Source organism: Syngnathus leptorhynchus, chromosome 10, assembly GCF_054491065.1.
Source record: "Syngnathus leptorhynchus isolate UIUO chromosome 10, UIUO_Slep, whole genome shotgun sequence".
In the NCBI taxonomy this organism is placed as follows: domain Eukaryota; kingdom Metazoa; phylum Chordata; class Actinopteri; order Syngnathiformes; family Syngnathidae; genus Syngnathus; species Syngnathus leptorhynchus.
This window is the reverse complement of record NC_141204.1, coordinates 8,267,061-8,285,320: the sequence shown is the minus strand read 5'-3', so window position 1 is coordinate 8,285,320 and position 18,260 is coordinate 8,267,061. Positions and strand designations below refer to the sequence as shown.

Below are 18,260 nucleotides of genomic sequence, written 5' to 3'. Positions count from 1 at the left end.
TGCATCGGAAAAAAAGGGCCGTACTGTCAGTATTCTTCACTTTAACCTTGGGGTGCCATTACTGTGTGCATGTTGAACTTCTAATTGTTCAAATGAGGCTAACACTGCAGTCGGATGGGGGATGTGCGAACCCGGGTAGCATTTTTATTCTTACACTCAGGATTGACTGAGGTTTCATGTCTTACCTTTTTTCAGTTTGTAGTTACAGATGTTTCATTCCTTCATTTGGTAAAATGTGCACATTTTGTTCTCCAGAAATACTGGATATCAGAAATGTTTGTGTGCCACCACCATGGGAAATTACTTGGAGCAAAAATTGGTTAACGAGTGAAATATTGGCAAATTCTTGTCTTAATACGTTATACAATATAAAGATTAGTTTGAATTTGTTGTCTTAGAACACACATTTCCAACAATTACAAAATGATCTGAAATCACAGGGTAAGATTTAAAAATCTTAAATGTATTTCTCTGTATCCACAATAAACTGTTTCAAATTGGCTTGGCATTTGGTTCCCTGTGCATTATAAGCACTTCAAGCTGTGTTGAGAGGTTTCAGCCATTTCAAGTCTGGTTGGCAAAGACAAATTTCTCATGGGACCAAGTCGGTAGCACGTCTGGCTCACAGTTCTCAAGTTCTCAGCTCCGGGCTACCCATGAGGAATTTGCACGTTCTTCCCTCCAGCTTCTGTGTTCCAAAAACATGTATGTGAGGTTCAGTTAAGACTCAAAATGACTCATTAGTGTGACTGTGAGTGGAAATGATTGTTTGCATATCCCATATGTATATCAAAAACAAAATAGTTATGTGACTCTAAAAATAACATTTTCAGAACAGAAAAAAAAAAATCTGCACTGATTAATCTAGCCGGTTACGAACTACAATAATGTCCTTCACAGATACTCTCCAAACTTGACCACCAACTGCGTCATGCATCCATCGGGGTCATATTTTAGGACTTGCATGTCTATCTTTTCACACCTCATAATGAGACACCTTAACTCTTTTGCACTATTCTTATTTTGGCTCTTTTTCAGCCATATCCATCGTTGATTCCTTCCGGAATGTGTCTCTGAAATTCCAGATGAGGTGCCAATTATTCCTATTGTTATTCTCGTGCTGCTAGATCTGCTCATCACATGAACGAGCACCTTTCAGCCTGCTACTCAAAAGACATGCATTATTACTTTTAGAGAATATCTCGGTTAGAATAATGTAAAGTTTAATATTTCAGTAGCAAGGACGGTCTGTATTTAAAGTCTTGATTTTTTTTTAAGATGGTATCACAGAATTAAAAGAAGAATAAATATATGTTCCCAACGTCTTTCACTGAGAGCCAGATTTATTTACATCTGGATATAGTGTAAAAGTAGCATTTTGCTGATGTAAACATATATATTGGATTATCACTGAGTGAAAAAGTACAAGAGAGTAAAAGCATAGCCATGAATTGGAAGACCTTTAGATTGAAATATTAATGCGCAGGTTCAGAGTGCTGCAGTTTAATGCTACAGAAGCATGCGAGTCAAGTAAAGTAGTATACAATACATTTTGACCACGTTCTGTACGTGGATTTTCCCCTCCTGTATCTGGTGTCGCCAGTGAATTGACAGATGAACAATTTGACAGGCTACTTTTTCAAAACGATTGTTTTCAAAACTGACCAACTGACCTGGGTGACATCAGGGGGGAAAAAAAAAGGTGCGTACTTGGCGTGAATACAGACAAGCCACAAGTTTTCAGATTGCCCGGAATGCATATACTTATGCCATTAGTTTGACGATGGAGTGTTTGGATGGGTGGATCGAGATTGTGGCTTTGCTTTTGCTGGTCTTCTGTTACGAGGATTGCAAAGACGTTCATACCATTAAGTCCCCAGCAGCACTCGTAGTTGAATTTTTACATCAAACATTAATGATGTAAGATGAAATTTGAGAGCCAATGAAGCTCAGGCTGTGTGCATTTGTAGTCTAATAAATGTTTTCCCAGACTTGAAAAGTATGCCTTTTGAGAAATCTTTCAAGCCCCCGCCCCATGTTAACTATTCCACACCTCTTGCTCCGCCTTCTCATCCTCATTTTGCTGAGCAACTCCAGATTTTCCATTGTGAAAATGAATTCATAACTTCTTATCTAATTGAGGATGTAGCAGAGAAGCACAAAAATTAGAATAAATAATGACAAGGCAAGTGAATCGGCAACCATACATTTTGTGGATTTGGAACACCGTTCCATGTTATTGCGTTTATATCAGCACTTGCACTTTTAATAGGAGGCAATTTTGACAAATGTAAAGAAGATCCCAGGAATTTTAGTTGGCATACATTGAGCTTGACTCTGATCCTGCGCTTCTAATTCACAGGATGGACTAGTTTTGTCCCATATGAAACAATCTGAGAAGACGTACGTGTAAATAACACCCAAGGTTTCTCAGCTCATTTCATTTGATTGATCGGCGTCCCACACTTGAAAGGATAGGAACCTTGGAAGGAGTGACAAGCCTTTTTTGTGGAATACATTGTGGTCATCTTACAACTTCAGATTTGTGATTACTCCCTGGAAAAGCTACCATCCTCTGCCGTTGGAGCAGTTAATGAAGTGTGTTCCCGGGCCCCGGTTGCCACTTTGACGAAAAGCGCAAAATGGGAGCGATCCTCCTCCCGCTGGCCCAGGAAAAGACTGCAGAGGGAGATGCCTGAGTTGAAAAGGATTTTTCTTCCTGTCAGGAGCAGTCATGTGGAAGCTAGCAACCTTCACCTTGCAGCTGTTTAACACTTTTAATTGTGGCTGCTTGGTGTGCTCTCAAGGGAAGGGAGTTGTCTTGAAATTCTATCACGTTTAATCTTTCCAGCAAATTATCGATGCTATCTATGTCCAGGGTTACACTTTATAACTTTGTAGCATTATTGATTTCAAGTTAACTCCGGATTTAGTGTTAGAATTCATTCCTTTGGAAAGGGAAATGGCATTTCCATGTTGATTCATCCATCTTTACAGATGGACTATATATATTTAAAGAGTTTATTTCTGAGATAGGGGTTTTTATTTGCTTGTCTTGGAAGTGCACACACACTGTTGAGCTCATACATCTAATGTCAACAATCCATGGGAATGTTTTATAATGTTTACATTCCTACAATAATACAATCATTTTTTTCTCCAATTTTTTTTTCTGAAAACAAAAAAATGACAACCTTCTGTGATATATTTCTGTCTTTCTATTTGTCCCCCCTTGCACCCATCCATCTGTCCATCCATCTAAATACAAAGCTTGTGTATCAATATCCATAAACAATAAATAACACGTATATCTTTCTCTGTGTGCGTGCATGTGTGTGTGTCTATGTTTTTGCAAACGCTTTTCAATTTGGACTGCATTGAGCCTGTATTCACCTAAAATGCTTTCAATGACAATACTGAATGAAAGCAGCTCCTTTTAAATGTTGGGATTACTATTTGTGACCAGCAGGTGTATCATGGCTCTATTTTATCAGGCCATTTCACACTAGCTTGCATTCAATGAATATAATTCCATTTTATCATACATTTTACAGATAGCGCTCAACTTTTATAACTCATATCTCCACATTTGAGCATTGCCAAGTTTAGTACTTTTTGTAAGACTCCAGATTCAGTAAGGTGTAGAATTCATTTAGATGAAATCCAGTCTATGGGGATGAGAGATTTGCTACATTACGACCTTGAAGAGGTCACAGACCCCAAAAAATTACACTGCACAACAATGTTTCAATATTATGCTTTTTTTGTAACTGTTGAGATTGCACCCCGACTAATAAAATTAAGAATGTACAGTATATTGTTTTTATATCACTGATAACTGTATATAAAAGCCCACTTTAAAAAAAAGGTAGTGTTCCTGTATTCTTTCTTCCTGAAATTGTGCAAGGACTCCACACACAGTACCACCGAAAAAAAAGAATATTGAAGGTAAACTGCTGCTTGCAACTTTGTTTACATGTTAGCTACATGCTAGATATGATAGATAAGTGTAGGAAAGGGCAAGAGAAGACTTGAGAAACTAGCTTTGTTTGTCTTTCACAAATAAAGGAGAATGGTGTTTTGATTATCACTTATGATCTACTGACCCAGTTGTTTCAGGAGAATTGCTTTTTGGAGAAAAAAAAACATTTAAAGTTTGGAATTCATGGTCATCGTATTGGAAATTATATCATAGAGTGAGGTGTAAAAAATTGTGAATGGGAAATCAATTGATCCAATAATCCCTGGATCAAATGTCAATAAGGAGAGTGGCGATTTGGTCTGGGTTGTTTACTGGAGCTTTAAAATTTCACTTTTAATCAGATTTTCGGCACGTTAATAGTTTTCTCATGCATCATCTGTACAAGGTCATTATATAAGAGTCAATACAATCACTAAACTCATTTTAGCTAGACATGCAAGCGGCTCTTTGCAGCCCACACTCGTATGATTCATTAATTCCTCGGAAATTAAATTCAGACTTGTGATGTCCTTTTCCCTGTCTTCTAATCTAATAGACCAAATGACACACATTTCTAAATTCAATCAGCCTTAATCTGAGGGGGATACAGATGCTTTCAAGAGGAACTGAAAAAATGATTTCTATCACTGGAAAAAAAAAACTTTGGGGAAAAAAAGAAAGATTTACTTGAGAACGATAAATCATTACATCTAAGGGGAGGGGGGGTTGATCAACTATCAAGGCAATTTGCAATAAATAAATGTACCATTGATCACTGGGCTACTACACCAATAAGAGGTTATTTAATTGATGCCTTTATATTGATATTGATCAGTTAACGGCAACAATTTACTGTGGGACCTCAGTTTTCGAACACAATCCGTTCCAGAAGGCTGTTTGAGAATTCCGAATCATGTTTCCCCTTTACAAATAATGGGAAACATTCTTTAATCCGTTCCAAGCAAAAACAAAACAAAAAAAACGTCCTTTTTTTCATTTGCGCATTTTTGTCCGACCCGCAACTGCAGCGCACCGCCGAACGCGCAACTGCACCACGCTGGTCGCATTATTGTGATAGATAGATACCTTCAATGGTGACACGTACGCACGCGCACAGGCACACACAGTAAGGCATGATGGAAATGAAATGGTCATATATGGAAGACAAAATAGTGCGCCGAGCTGCTCAATTATTGGCTGCGAAAACTCTGTGTAGAGATGTTCTGAGCAGTCTGCCACTTTCGAGCCTGTATTGGTTCCTGCTATTTCTTAGTATATTCAATGTGATAGTCCTTCACTCACAAGGTAGTGATTCACTCGCTTGGCTTCCGTTCAGGCCTGTGGGAACTGCTGAGTGTGAATGGTTGTCTGCCTCTATATGTGTCCCGAGATTGACTGGTGACCAGTATGGGGTCCTTTTGCCTGAAGTCAGCAGGGATATGTAAAAGCTCCTCAAGAGATGTATTTGTTATACAGGTTAATGTCCTTTTATGGCCTTTTCAAGTCCATATCAGCTTGACCTATTCTGTAATATATACAATATACACATCTACGTAATATAGCTACTGTGATATTTGTATGTCTATCCATCCAATCCATAGACCTCTGTCTTATTTATCCATCTCTGTATCAAGTGTATCTATATATACATATATGTTTCTATCATGTGTCTATCTATCCACCAATCAGGTCACACAGTCGGTCTGTCCGTCCGTCCGTCCGTCCAACCCATCCATTCATCCCTCCAACTATTGATGCATTTATCTAGCCATCTGTCCATCTATTTATCTAGCTCAGGGGGTACTGTTGTAGAAAGTGTCTAAACGTGCTAAATTGTGTCCTTGGAAAAGGGATGTTTGCACAGTAATTAATCACTGCAGTTTTTGAAAGAAGTTAGTATCTCAGTGATCTTGTTTGTGTTTGTGTGGACGCCGAGCCGCTGTCCAAGGTGCTGCATCCAGCCCCTCCCCTGCACGGGGGAGTCACGTGGATCGCTGTGTCTGTGGCGGCTCGCAGTCCGTGAACGAGCTTAACCGAGAAAGCACACTGCACCTCTTTCCATCTCCACCAAAACTGGATTCTCACTCCTCTGCTCTTCACCCGAAATCACGTTGATCTTTTTCCATTCTTGTTGTGTTTTTTTTTTTTTTTTAAATATTTCTCATTTTCTTTACGTGTTTGCTTTTGTAAGCTGCGGACACCGTGGAAGGAAGCACGTTGAAGGTAAATGCCACCTTATAATTGGACTTAAGTGTGGAAGTGACTCGTCTCCTCGCGCGTTTTTTTTCTTCTTCTTCTTCTTCTCAGCACACGGTGAGATATTTTTGGCCAACGTGTTTTTGAGGTGTCTCTGTCCCCCTTGCTCCTTTTGCGCTAACTATATTTAGGGTCCGGTCCAAGTGTACGGAGCGGAGCGCAAAGAAAAAAAAGGTGATAATAGCATTTAATTCCCCTTTAGTCTCCACGCCCTCCAGACCTGCGTAAAAATTCCAACAAATATTTTTAAATGCATCCTAGTCTGCTGCAGAGTGTAAAGGTATGAGATGTGTCAACGATGCGGAGTACACTGTCGCTTTTTTTAAGGGGGGGGGGGGGGGGGGACACGCGCTTGACGATCATGAATTAACTCTTATTAGTTAACACAATTTTCAACAACACTATGTAATATTACCCCTTTTATTCCACGTTACTGTGAATATGGGTGCACCTCAAAAACACGAGATAAGTCCTTTCATCATACAAGTAACAAATTGAGGCAGACGCACGCATTTTCTTACACAAATCGCCTTTGTGAGCAAATAGTGCACTTTTTTATCTTTGAAAGTTAATACAAAAGTAAAATTTCTGAGTGTATTAAAAACTCTGATAGTCTTCATCAGAAATGATATATGTTTTCTGATGGTGTTATGTGAGTCTACCACTGCACTTGTGCGCAGAACCTAATGATCCATGTCTGTGTGTGAAGTACATGTCCGCTAGTGTGAATGATGAGTAAGGGTTCCACGGAATCCGAATGACAAAGAAAGGCTCTAGTTTGCTTGATACATCACAGCATAGTATAGCAATCTTTTAATAACATGTACAAATGCCCCCTAGCGGCAGTGGACTGTTTAGGGATGATATAGGGGAGGGCTGATGAGATGCTTACTAAGTGCCGGGTGGCGATAGTGTGACATTGTTCCTGCCTCATTGGTTTTCTGTCTCGCATATGGTTTTCTTGCAAAAAGTCTCAACATTTCCGAGTCACATAAAGTAATTGCTTACTGGTCGAGATAAACAGTTGATTCTTTAAGACTGAATCCCCTGGGTGGTGGTGACGCTGCGGATGCTGCTATCAGGCAATATGAATATGCAATAATTAAACAGTGGAACATCAACAGTCCAATTTGTTTGTGTTTCCAAACAGTTGATCCCAATATCAACGCATCTCATTTATGTCTCTTGTCATTTTGAAATGATGCTTAACTGAAGACTGGTTGCACGAAAGCAAAGAATGGAATCTTATCTGCTCAAGGCTCAAATTATCACAATCATAAAAGCTTTATTAACAATACAGACAATATTGTCTGTGATAGTTTATGACTTTGTCATGCAAGTATAAACATGAGTGAGCCACTGTATCAGAGAAAGTGGCATGGGGGAAGCGTTTTAGGCCAGCCGACTTCAAATATTGTGCTTTGTAATATTTTTGACGGTCATGCAAAAATGAAGTTTTGTTAGTTTTGCATGACTTTTGGTGTATTTGAATGTTGGCATTACATTTTGATAGGTGTCTCATATTGACAATTTATTCTTTCTCTAAATGTAACATATGCAAGCAAATGTTGGAATGGTTAAGGCTGCTGCTGTATTGACATTTTGTTTCTTTTTCAGAAAACTTGCTTGGACGGACAGACTGCCTCTTTTGATGAACTCATCAGCCAGTGTTTCTCCATATGGCTCATTTTCATTTTGTTAGGGAAGATGCGGGGTGAAAAGCCCACAGCAAGCCTAGCAGTTACCAGCCAAAACCATGTTGGCATGAACGTGAAGATTAAGGCTGCAGTCTCAACTCGCGTGAAACCGTGCATTCTCTAACTGGCATCAGGAGGAGCTCTTCCATGACCACAAACAATTTTGTCTTTGAAGCACTGTTAGTTTAGTGTCCAGCGCCATGGCAGAGAGGACCTTGAAACAGACCAGATTATTTTGGCACACACAGCCCAGGCAGTGTTAATATTTCTGACCCAAATCATAAGTGCCAACATTTTTTAGCCCGTTAAAACTCAAATATTTGTCTATCGTACAATGAGACCTTTCATTGTCTGCCTCTTTTCTGTCACATTCAGCTCAGTAAATGTATTGCTTAATCTAAACGTCCTGTAAATACATTTAGCCATCCACATAGATTAGTGTTCTCACAATGGCTTTACAAAAGCATCACAGTGCCCACTTGATTTGGGTCGGGCTGCTCATTTGTGGCTATGTAGAAGTTGGCACTTGTCTGGAGTTTACAGGTGCACAGGGACAGTGGGCTCGCTTCCCAGTGTGGAACGCGTGCTGTGAAAGTGAAATGAGTTTCAACATGAAAACAAAGAGCTCCCACGGGCTGCTGGTTTACTTTGACGACGAGGGATTTTGTGACTTTTTGGAACTCCTCTTACTGAACGGGAAACTCAGCCTTCGTTTTTCCATCTTCTGCGCCGAGCCTGCCTCGGTGATATCCGACACTGCTGTCAATGACAGCCAATGGCACGCTGTCACCGTACGAAGAAACTTCAAGAACACGACCCTGATGGTGGACAATGAGATCAAATGGGTGGAGGTCAAGTCCAAAAGACGGGATATGACCGTTTTCAGCCACTTGTTTGTCGGCGGTATCCCGCCAGAGTTGCGATCGGTGGCGTTGCGACTCACCTCGGCTGCCATCAGGGATCAGCCGCCTTTCGCCGGTAGGATAACGGACATAAAGGTCAACAACACAGGATCTGTCATGGTGGACAGTGAAGGGGTCGTGAAGGACCTGTGCGGCGCAGCTAACATGTGCCTAAATGGTGGAGTGTGCAGTTTAATCGACAACAAACCAACCTGCGACTGTTCTCAAACTGGATTCCAAGGAACGGACTGCAGTGAAGGTAAGACATCTGCATCCACTTTGATGGAACAAAATGTCTTTTGTATAAAAAAAAACAGACCCACTCATAACTCAGTGATTTTTGACAAAAAAAAATCTAATTTCCAACCGCATTAACATACCTTCAATAGTGAAACAATCCCTTCCTCTATTTAGTGAAGGCCATTTGTGCCATTGATCTGCTGTTGTTTGGAATGAGTGGATCGCCTACTAGGCCTCATTAGGAAAACATGCTGGTGCTCTCCATCCCCAAAGGTCTTCTTCCATTCCTATCTGCAGGTCTGCCGGGATCGGTTGACCTATGAAATGAACTCTCCAGTGGCTTGCCTCAGATGCATAAACCACAAGTCCGATACATTAGTAGTATTAAGTAGTATTATTATAACTAAAATATCATGTAAGAAGATGCCTCGACTCACAAACTGATGACGCAAGACTGTCATGATGTTCTCAATGCTATGTCCTACAATAACACACGTAAAAATCCAAATATGTACTGCAAGTAATGGAGTGTGTGGGTTAAGTTGTCAATCACAGACAGTTATTTTTGAATGCAAACATAAAAAAAAAAACTAACTTTAATTCAAGAAATATTGCATGGCTTAAATTGAAATTAACTTCACATAGCATTGTAATGCCATATAATTGAATTCAGAATGAAGTTGTTTATCCATCCAACTGACTTGTTCTTCATGATGATGAAATGTGAGATGATGTAGCATGATGTTATGGCATTGCTAGTCAAATCCAACCCAGCCATAATTAATGTTTGGTTGTTACTTCCTTTAGGCCCGTTTGAGCATGTACTATTATTGTTAATAATAAGCTCATTAGGTCAGTTTCGATTGACCTGCAACTGCAGCCCAAGTTCCTCTCACTGGACCGCCAATAGTTAGTGAGGCATATACAACTAATTAAAATGTCGTCCATGTCGTCTGCACGTTTGTGTTCCTGCTGGAATCGCATTTAAATTCATGGTGCCGTAGTTCATCAACTCGCTTTGACGTCCAGAGTGGAACTGCGTCTGTTTCGAATTGCTCGACTTCAGTAATACTATATTTTCCCAACAGAATTTCACAGCCTGCATGTCATTGATTATTTACATTTGGTATGAATTTTACTGGTAATAGTTAACACTAGAGAGTGATTTGGGACATAAGGATGCGTTTACATATATTGTGGAGTTGGGATCTAAAACTTTACTTGCAATTATGTTTAAGTGCTGTACATGGAGTAAAAATTAAGTCATACAACAACAAACAGTGAAAAGAATACATTGACAATAAAGACAGTAAAACACATAAACATGGTAAAACCAAAATCTGTGTGAAAAGCCAAAGATGGGCAGCGAGTGGGCTTGCCTAAAGTGTAGAAATGCGCAAAGCAACTTGGTATCTGGGCGATTATTGAAATGAGCTGGGGTGTTACACTCAAACAAGGAGCTGACGAAATACAGTATTTCATTTTTTGTCTCCTTTGATAGGTTGGCAAGTACTCAAGAGACCCAGTTGTTTGGAAACATAATTAACTACAATTAACCATGTTCACAACGTTAATTTCTGCTCATTTTATCACAAACCAACTGCCGGAAAGAAAGGCAATAAATGGATGCACATTCAAATTCCCAGCACTCATCTAAAATTGAGACGAGGACCGGTGTTGAACCCATTTTTTTTAACAATAGAGGCTTGCTGCGATTATGTCAGTCAGAATTAGACTCAACAGCCAAATTGAACAAAAATATATTATTGCTCGGCAGATCAGAGTGGTAAACAAAAGTTGTCCTCCATCCATATTTCATCTTAGCTGATGCAAGCACACTGATTCAACCCTAAAATACCTTGAAATTTAGATATTACCTGTCCATTAAATCATTTCAAAGCTGCTCTATTACTTTGATCAGATGAAAGGATTAATGGCTACGCGACAACTGTCATCTCTCCCCTGCTCAATCACAAGCGCGGACATTGCATGACTACGCCCGCACAAATCCCTTTGATCGGTTAGAACAATTATTTAAATGCATTGTTTCATAGCGATCGCTTAGTCCCACAGAATCTGTCCTCCCGTTTCTCATTAGAGAAATAACATAGATGCATTGCCATATTTTCATCCTGATAAGATCAAATGATGTTGTGCATTTCATTGCACATTAGCGCAACATAAATCAACCCTGATTTAAAAAAGAAAAAAAAAAAGAGCTCGACTAAGAAGATGCAGTGCTTTATTTGGTCCATTATCTGATTCATAGGCAGGATTTGACTTATGCTGGAGCCAGTGGAGGCTGCCTTGAACAGTAAAAGCGTACATATGTGTGCAGTGACCAGGTCATATTTCACAGTCTCAACCAACCTTTACTTCCAATAAAGGAAATGTCATCAATCAACATGTGCACTGGGGCTGCAGTTCGAGCTATATATTTTCACAATAGTCACTTGGTGCACTACCTTGCCTCATGAGCTCAACTGTCTGTCTGTGGCTGTTATTGCAGTGCTCCAAGGCTACTTTGTGCATTTATTTTTTTAATGCTACTGTTCCCTCTGTTTTGCCAATAGAGGAGGGAGCAAATTAGTATGATTATTGAATTTGTAACATTTAGACTTATAAATTGGATTTATCAATAACATCAATGAATTTTCATGCTGGTTGGATGACATGTGACTGACGTTGCTAATGCCGGTCACAATTACATATACTATATACATTTTTGCCAGTCAAAAATATTTCCTCCACATTGGCAGTCCCATGCTTCTGTAAATTACATGAGATGCTGTCATATTATTTCCGTAACTGACCCAGCTCTCAAAATCCTGCTGAAACACAAGAAAAACATGCTTGGTGATCCAAACTATCCAGTGGCAATCTAATCGATTTCACTTGATTGAAATGTAGCTATTAATAGTAATCTAACCTAGTCCCAGAAGTGCTACTAAACCTGTCAAGTGACCCCGGAACCAGAGAGGTGGCCTCTCCACTGTGTGGGTGTGCCATAGTTTACAGTAGTGACTCATGCAATCTTTCACATTTAGCATTGCAAATGGAAGTGCTCTGCACCTTACAGGAAGTTTCATCTGAATGAGTGCTTCCTACGACCTGCGTCGATCACTGCACAAGCACAATCCATATCTGGGAAAGTGTCATTTTCTAGAAGCCAAAGTGCGGCTCCACTCGGACAATAGCAGATTAATCGTGCGTTACTGCCTCCGAGTCTAAAGACAGATATTCGGATCAAAAGATTAGAGGTATTTCCTGCGGGATTTCTACCTAGTTTAAATACAACTGCTAGTGATTGTCAAAGGATTGTCTCCTGTAGGCGAACCACTAGCTTCTGCTTGTTGCAGCCAAGAAGTGTACTCTATTTTCCCTCAAGACCACATTAGTCAATTAAATTGTCATTGACAAATACCACCACAATATATGGAATTCCATATATGGTGTTTAAAATTGGTCTCACAAAACACAAGTATAACTGCAAGTCGCAAACACAGACACTAAAACGTGAATCATCGTTTAATCCATACTTCTCCCTGATTTTTTTTTCAAATTGTAAGAGTAGGAGACACAATCCCCACTAGTTATATAATTTGACTTTTGTCACACTTCTGAGTGTTTTTGCATTTTAGCTCATCTTGCATTGTATTAGAGCTTGTTAAATGTTAATCAGTTATTTGATTTTAACAATGCTAAACTTTTAACCATTTTGTCATTTTTTGCCTCTCCATGTCTATCTTTGAATTAAAAGTGGAAGAATACATTTTAATGTTAACAGCTAATCTATATTTAATCATCTGTGCTTTGCGTGTGTATGTATCCGTGTGTGTGTGGTTTTAAACATAATTTTGGCAGAGGAGCTACACTTGAGATTGGATTTGTCACACATTGGCAATAAAAAACACATATTTGTTTTCTTTAAGCTACTTCTAAGCACATTTCGAGAAGAAAGACTCTTGGTGATTGGTGGCGCAAATCACTTTTTAAAATTGCAAGATCTGTTATATAACATTTGACAGGTTTGAACATTGATATCTTAAGTCTCCCACCATTCAAGTGTATTACCATTATTGCATCACAGAAATGTCCTTACCTGTAACACTATGCTAGATTTGGTCAATCCTGGGATTAGGGTTATAAGAACTAAAGTATACACCATGCTGATAATCCTGTTGGATGATTTCAAACCACAAGATGTGAAAGAATGACAAGGTCCTTCAGCACATCTGCTCTGTGAAATCCCCCTCTGTTTGGTCTGCCTCTTTGAAAAGATCACCATTGGACTATATTGTCAGCACGCCACGCCATCTGCTCAGAGCATACAGGCGTAGCTGTATTTATATGAGTGGTGTTTAGCAATCATGCCGCCCCCATCACCACCAAAATTACATTGCACCACCTGCGCCACAACTTGAACTTCCTTTGAGCTGGTCTAAAGTCAAATCTAAACGGTTTGATGCTCACACTGTCATGTTTGTGAACGAAATAAAATCACATTGAACAAAATCATGTCACACAAATCTGCAACACAATTTAGAGCTGATTTTGTCTAGTTTAAAGTAGTCTAATTGACCAAATTGTCATCTGCCTTAGGGGCGTGTGAGAGAAAAAACCCATTGGTCTGCCAAATTCCCAAACTCAGTAAATTAGTATTGCACGGGTTCCATGGGTTGTGAATGGGCTTTGTTCCCTTGTGCTATTTTCCATTCTTACGTGCCGATGACATATGTCTGATTGATATGTCTGATTGGTATTTTGTAATAATTCCAACAAGAGTGTCGAGCCCTTGTCCCAGCTGGGTTCATGCAAATACTATATTATATCTATCCATCATTCCTAATCTTCTCCGTCATTATGTAAGACCATGCAATGAATACATTGTGAGTTACAAACACTCTGCTGGCTTTTTGTCTTTTGCATGACGTTCAAAGCAATAAATTTTGCATGCCATCAATTACTTTTTGCCAGGAACTTGTTTTCTAATTAAATTTTCAGGAACTACTTAATTATCAACTTAGTTTAGTTTACATCTACCCACCTCAACACAGAGATACGCCACGTGCCCTATAGGAGTTGCACCAGTCACAAAAATAATACTGTATCATACAGACTGTATTGACATGTATGAGACAAAATTAGCAGTCGATATGTGTCCATTTGCTTCAAGTCTGTATGTGATTATTAACTGAATATTACCACAATCAAAGTTATTTCTAAGCAATTGATGTTTCAGTTTTTCAGTTTAGGTTTTGTTTGAGCTGACCTACTTAAAAATATTACCATGATAAAACTGCTTCGGTTTGAGGCTATTTAGAAATTAAATTATTGTTTGGATAGGCGGATTTTATTAAACACAATTTAACATAATCCCATGAAGTTATTCAGTGAATTTGATCATTTCCTAATTGGGAATCATAGCAACAAAAAGTATGCATAGCGAGGTGCAATGATGTTCGAAACATGGGGAACTCGTCTTGCCTCTGCATGAAAATGAAGATGTGCTTGTTTCTATGCTGAGCGCATGAGCACCTGTTTACAAAAACAGGGACCTTTATCTTCAAATCTGATTTCCATTCACGGCCTTTTGTACAAATAATAGTTCTTATATCTCAGAGTGGTTTTGTAGGTTGTTACTTAGCTGTCATGTTTCGGCAGAAATCTTTTGCCGTCATTAGAGTGTCACAATATAGAGTGTGACTCTACGCAACCCTCTGTTGAAGGTGAAAGAATTCAACTGGTAAATAACAACCCATAAAAAAAATTGCCTGAGATAAATGAACGATGAAAAATTCCAAGTATGAGATAGAATGAATTTTGTTCACATAGGTACATAAAAATCGTTGCTTTTCTAAGTCTTTAGCGTGCAGTTGTCATTATCCAGGCTCATTTCAAGGCACAAAGTATTATTTGTTTTGCATTATTGTATTAGGAAAATGGTTTTAGCGATCCTACATATTACTGTTGTTTCAGATGCCATGCAAACTGAAATACAAAGGCAGTACAGTCTTTATTCTTACAAAATTCAATGAAATATGGAAATATTCCACACCAGACGATTTAAAAAAAAAAAAAAAAGATAACGATACTAACTGTTAATAATGATTTTGGAGATACGAGGATTCCGCCCGATTATAAGGTGTTGTCAAAAGTACCAAAACAGAACAAACAAACAAACAATTTACATAATTTGTAACCTTCCTCAATGTGTTTTCGGTCATTATATGCCAGGTGTTTCTTTCAGCAAAGCGGTTCCTTGACTTTTTAATATAATTATTGCACACACGATGAATTTCTGTTGGAATATGATCAGCGGCACAAGATGCTGATTGTATGTGAGTTCATTTTGGTGTAGTTTTACCAGCACAATAGCACTAGGATCACTTTGACAAGGGGATTAAATGGATTTATGTCTCTGGATTAGAATGTAACCAGCTGGGTACATTTGTGAAAGAAAGTGTATGGCGTCGCTACAGAGGGAAATGAGAGAGTGAAAGAGGGAGAGAGACAGTTAAAGGGGTCTTATTTTAATGGCCTAGTATGGCAGGTGATACTTTTAGCTTCTTTTCTGTGGGATGCAGCTCAATTACACCCAAACGGTGTTACCTAGACATCACAAATTAGATTTTAATATCAGATTTTTCACTTTTTTTATTTATCATTCAAACATGATGATAGGATTAAAGTTGTTCGCTATGACGACACTGATAAAGTGAACAATTGGTAATATTGTGAAACAGTCACTGTTTATGATAATAATAAACTAAACATTTTTATTTTGAATAAAGTCACATAATTCAGACACAAACGCAGGGATGTTTTCATGCAATAGGGTGTAATTATAAAATGAGTTCCAATAACCCACACAGCTCCTATTATATTTTCACAGTGTGGAGCAAGGTCCAGCCTTTCAAATGTAGTGAAGCCATCATTGTTACTAATATCTTTGTCAGTCCTTACATCATCATATTTGTTTGCTTTACAAGTATCATCGTCATGCTTTTGCTTGGATGCTTTTCAGCAAGTCATCTTCAAGCTTTGTGAACAAAGTATTCAGAATGTATTCAGAAGACCACTCAGTTGAATGAAATGAATGGAAGGGAATCAATTACAAAGTTGCATTTGAAAGTAAAGTATTTAAAAAAAAATTTATACAGTAATATCTTTTTATTTTATTGTAGCAGAGAGAAACTGAAAGAGTTGGGTACTCCATTGTTTTGCAATTTGTTCACAAAGCTGTGATGTAAATGTTTTTGTGCATGTTGTCTGAGGGGGAACCAGTGATGATGGTAAGTTTTTGGCTCAAATGATCGTTTGAATTGGGGCAACAAATCATTTTAAAGAGGTAGGAATTTGATTTTTGTGGTTTAAATTGGTCTTTTCTACGTTTTCCCCATAGTTTATAACCCGACCTGATTTCCTATTAATTAATGTTAACTCCATGTTGCATGTGTTACCGTATTTAGAATTTTAGTGTTTCATAGGAAAAATAAACACATGTAAAGAGTATACATTAAAACCCAAACTTTTTGTATGGTATTTAGGATCAAGAATCAACACTGGAGAAAACACTTAATGACTGACTGTTTTGCTTTTTTTATAGGCAGTCTATGGGCCTTAAACATCTCATTTTGCATGCAATCCAGCAAAACAAAACAAAAATAATTAAGCATGCATGTATCTTATTACTTTCTTCGACTCTTTGATGAGTGTGTCACATGTTTGTTCCCCCTCACCTTCGCACGTCACTCACACCAAAAATAGAATTCAAGCATTTTCGTTTGCAAAGAACTGCCACTGTACAATGCTTTCGATAGCAAATCACCCGAATACTGCTTGCTCTGACACAGTGGATTCATTTATCACAAATATATTTACTGAGGATCTTCCTTGCTTTTGTCTGCAATGCATTCGCTATCCTAGAGTAGCTTTTTATTCTTCCCATAATATATCTAATGCTTTGAATTAAATCGTATTTGAAGTCATTCGTGCTTAAATAAATGAATTAAAAATGCCCTACATAACACAATGAGTAAGTCTCAAGATGTGCTTTACAGCCCCAAAGCATTATGCCTCATAGCCTTTTTTATAAAGTGGTTTAACAGTGTTGTTGGGTGTTTTATCAGCCTCTAAAATGGTCAAGACAATGTAATATTTTTAAATCAAATGAACCAATAAGTGTTCAACCTTGCCGTGTATTCCAGTGTGTAAATAAGGACAACCAAGTGTTGCAAAATAAGAAATGGGGTTCTATTGGGTCACTTGCATGTGATTTTTCAATGCCTTGCATGCTAACATGCAACGGCCGGTCCTAGTCTGCATGCTGCTTAATGAATGTCTTCCTTTCTTTCTCTTTGCCTGTCCGTGCTTCCAGAAGATAAATATTCTGAAGGTGGGTATTATCTAAGCGTTCAGCTTTTGCTAAAGCGAGTGTGCAAATGTGAATACACTTGCTTGATGGATCCTCGCATAAATGTTATCAAATGTTTTGGTGCAGGTAACTGCTTTATTAATGTTGTTGAAATGGTAAGTAGAGGATCAGGTTGTGATCTACCCCCCCACTATTAAGGTTTGTTTAGCTGTGACTTAGAGAAAATATCTCGGGAAGAGGATTTTTTTTCCCCCTCCAAAAAAAAAATCAACAAATGGGTTGAACTTCAAAATCAAAAGTCATTTTAATCTCATTTACTATGTAATTGCAAAACATTTTCCAAAAGTTTGGTTTAAAACTATGGTGGTGGATTTCTAGTTTGTATTTGTTGCAGTACAGGCCCTTGATTTAAGTGAGTTCATAACTTATATCTGTCATATTCTTTTAACATACACAACTACTTTGCCATCCCAAAATTGAAAGGGGTCACTCCGCTTGTTTGCGCCAATGTTTATTTTTCAGGAATCAGTGCACATTGAAATGAGTTCTGTCCATCCAAGCTTGATACAATTTACTCTGTATTTCTCAATCAAAATATTTTATTTGGTTTTGAATGATAGATTTATTTGACATGTATCATAAGTTAAAATATGTCAACAAGTACCTTTAATTTTAGGCTAAATGATATCCAAATACAGATTAATTTATTCAATATTAAAATATATCACTATAATATCATTATAAATAAGTACACAAATGTCCATGCAATGGTGTCTACTCTACATTTCACAATATTAGTGCTTGTGTGACTGGAATGAGTCAATGTA

The 18,260-nt window shown here is 38.3% G+C and overlaps 1 protein-coding gene across 8 annotated transcripts in view; it reads left to right on the top strand.

The window, feature by feature from the left end:
- The window catches only part of LOC147050268 (neurexin-1a-like), a 180,425-nt gene that overhangs the window by 29,384 nt on the left and 132,781 nt on the right, over positions 1–18,260 (top strand). For 7 of the 8 annotated variants that reach the window (XM_085921531.1, XM_085921532.1, XM_085921530.1 and 4 more), the window contains one exon: positions 7,835–9,075. In XM_085921531.1, coding sequence (XP_085777657.1) covers positions 8,364–9,075 — 712 coding nt within the window. In that variant the 5' untranslated portion in view covers positions 7,835–8,363. Of the gene's footprint in view, positions 1–5,990; positions 6,185–7,834; positions 9,076–18,260 lie in introns of those variants that run through there. The other variant, XM_085921528.1, reaches the window with a different exon arrangement.